General features: G+C 41.0%; 1 protein-coding gene across 1 annotated transcript in view; it reads right to left on the reverse strand.

Moving 5' to 3' along the window:
* Positions 1–861: 861 nt before the first annotated feature.
* Positions 862–1,450, reverse strand: part of EMH_0038600 (uncharacterized protein) — a gene marked incomplete at both ends in the record, with an annotated part of 2,545 nt that continues 1,956 nt past the window's right edge. Inside the window, one exon of the mRNA XM_013495312.1 lies at positions 862–974. Within this exon, the coding sequence (XP_013350766.1) occupies positions 862–974 (113 nt within the window). The remainder of the gene's footprint in view (positions 975–1,450) is intronic.

Raw genomic sequence — 1,450 nt, forward strand, 5'->3', positions numbered from 1 at the left:
AGGGTTTAGGGTTTAGGGTTTAGGGTTTAGGGTTTAGGGTTTACATGTTGAACGATCATGAGTCTGATTTGTTGTTCTAGTTTTTCAGGTGTAATAAATTCTTTCCCGTTGCTGCTGGGCAGCAGCCGCAGCAGCTGCTGCTGCAGCAGCAGCTGCAGCACATCAAGACACGTACTCTCGCTCATCTGCTGCTGCGGTGGTGCTGCTTGTAGGGCCATAAACTGGGCCCTCAGGGCCTCTAGGTCCCCCATACTTAAACCCTAAACCCTAATAAACCCTAATAAACCCTAAACCCTAGAAAGGTCTGCAGCAGTTGCTGCTGCAGCTGCTGCTGCTGCTCCTGCTGCTGCTGCTGTTGCTGCTGTCGCTGCTGCTGATGGTGGTTGTGATGAGTAGGAGGGGAAGAATAATAGTAATTAAATATTTATTTTTTTATAAATATAAAAATTATTTATTTTTTTATTTTTTTTATTTGTTTATATCTTTTGGGGCTGGTAAACTTGTCGGTGTGCATGCGGGAGAGAAGAGCGATGAGTGTGTGTTGTTTTTGTTTGTTTTTTTGTTTTTTTTATTGTTATAAATAAAAAATAAATATATTAAATTATATTAATTAATATATAAATACTTTTTATTGTTTTTTATTTTATTTTTATTGTAAATACATAAACAAAACCACACAGAGAGCGGTGAGAGCGAATGGCCCATGGCGGTCAGCTGCTGCTGCTGCTGCTGCTGCAGCAGGAATATATATATATAATATTTTTGTTTTGTTGTTTTTATTTATTTTTATTTTTTTATTTTGTTTTTTTATTAATTAAATATATATTTATATACGATATTGAGTTGCTTCTGCTGCTATCTCTACCGCTGCTGGTGTTCCTGCTGCTGCTGCTGCTGCTGCTGCTGCTGCTGCTGCTGCTGGTGACTCGCTCCGTCGTCTCCTGCTGCTGCCTGTCTCCGGTTTGCTGCTGCTTCTGCAGCAGCAGCAGCAGCAGCAGCAGCAGCAATGTGTGTATATTGTATAATGTCTCTTTTTAATATGTTTTGTTGGTTTTTATATTATTAATTAAACAGAGACAGGCTGCTGCTCTATCCTGGGGTGTATAGGCAGCTCAGCTAGCTGCAGTTGTTGCTGCTTCTCTATTTTGTTATTTATATAGATACACATATAAATATATATAAATATATAAATATATAAATATATAAATATATATATATATTATTCTTTCTCTTTTTATTTCTTTTATTTATTCTTTTCTCTCTTCTTGCTGCTGCTGTCTCCTACGCTGGGATGGGGGCCCCCCAAGTCTTCAGTCCCCTCTATGTCCCTGAGGGGGCCCCCCTCGACGACCCCGAAGCAGCAGCAGCAGCAGCAGCTGCTGCTGCTGCTGCTGCTGCTGCTGCAGGCGCAGGGGATGAGGCAGGCCAAACGACGGGTGAGGAGAAAGGC

This window comes from Eimeria mitis, genomic scaffold (genome assembly GCF_000499745.2).
Source record: "Eimeria mitis Houghton genomic scaffold, Emh_scaff1512, whole genome shotgun sequence".
Classification (NCBI taxonomy): Eukaryota; Apicomplexa; class Conoidasida; order Eucoccidiorida; family Eimeriidae; genus Eimeria; species Eimeria mitis.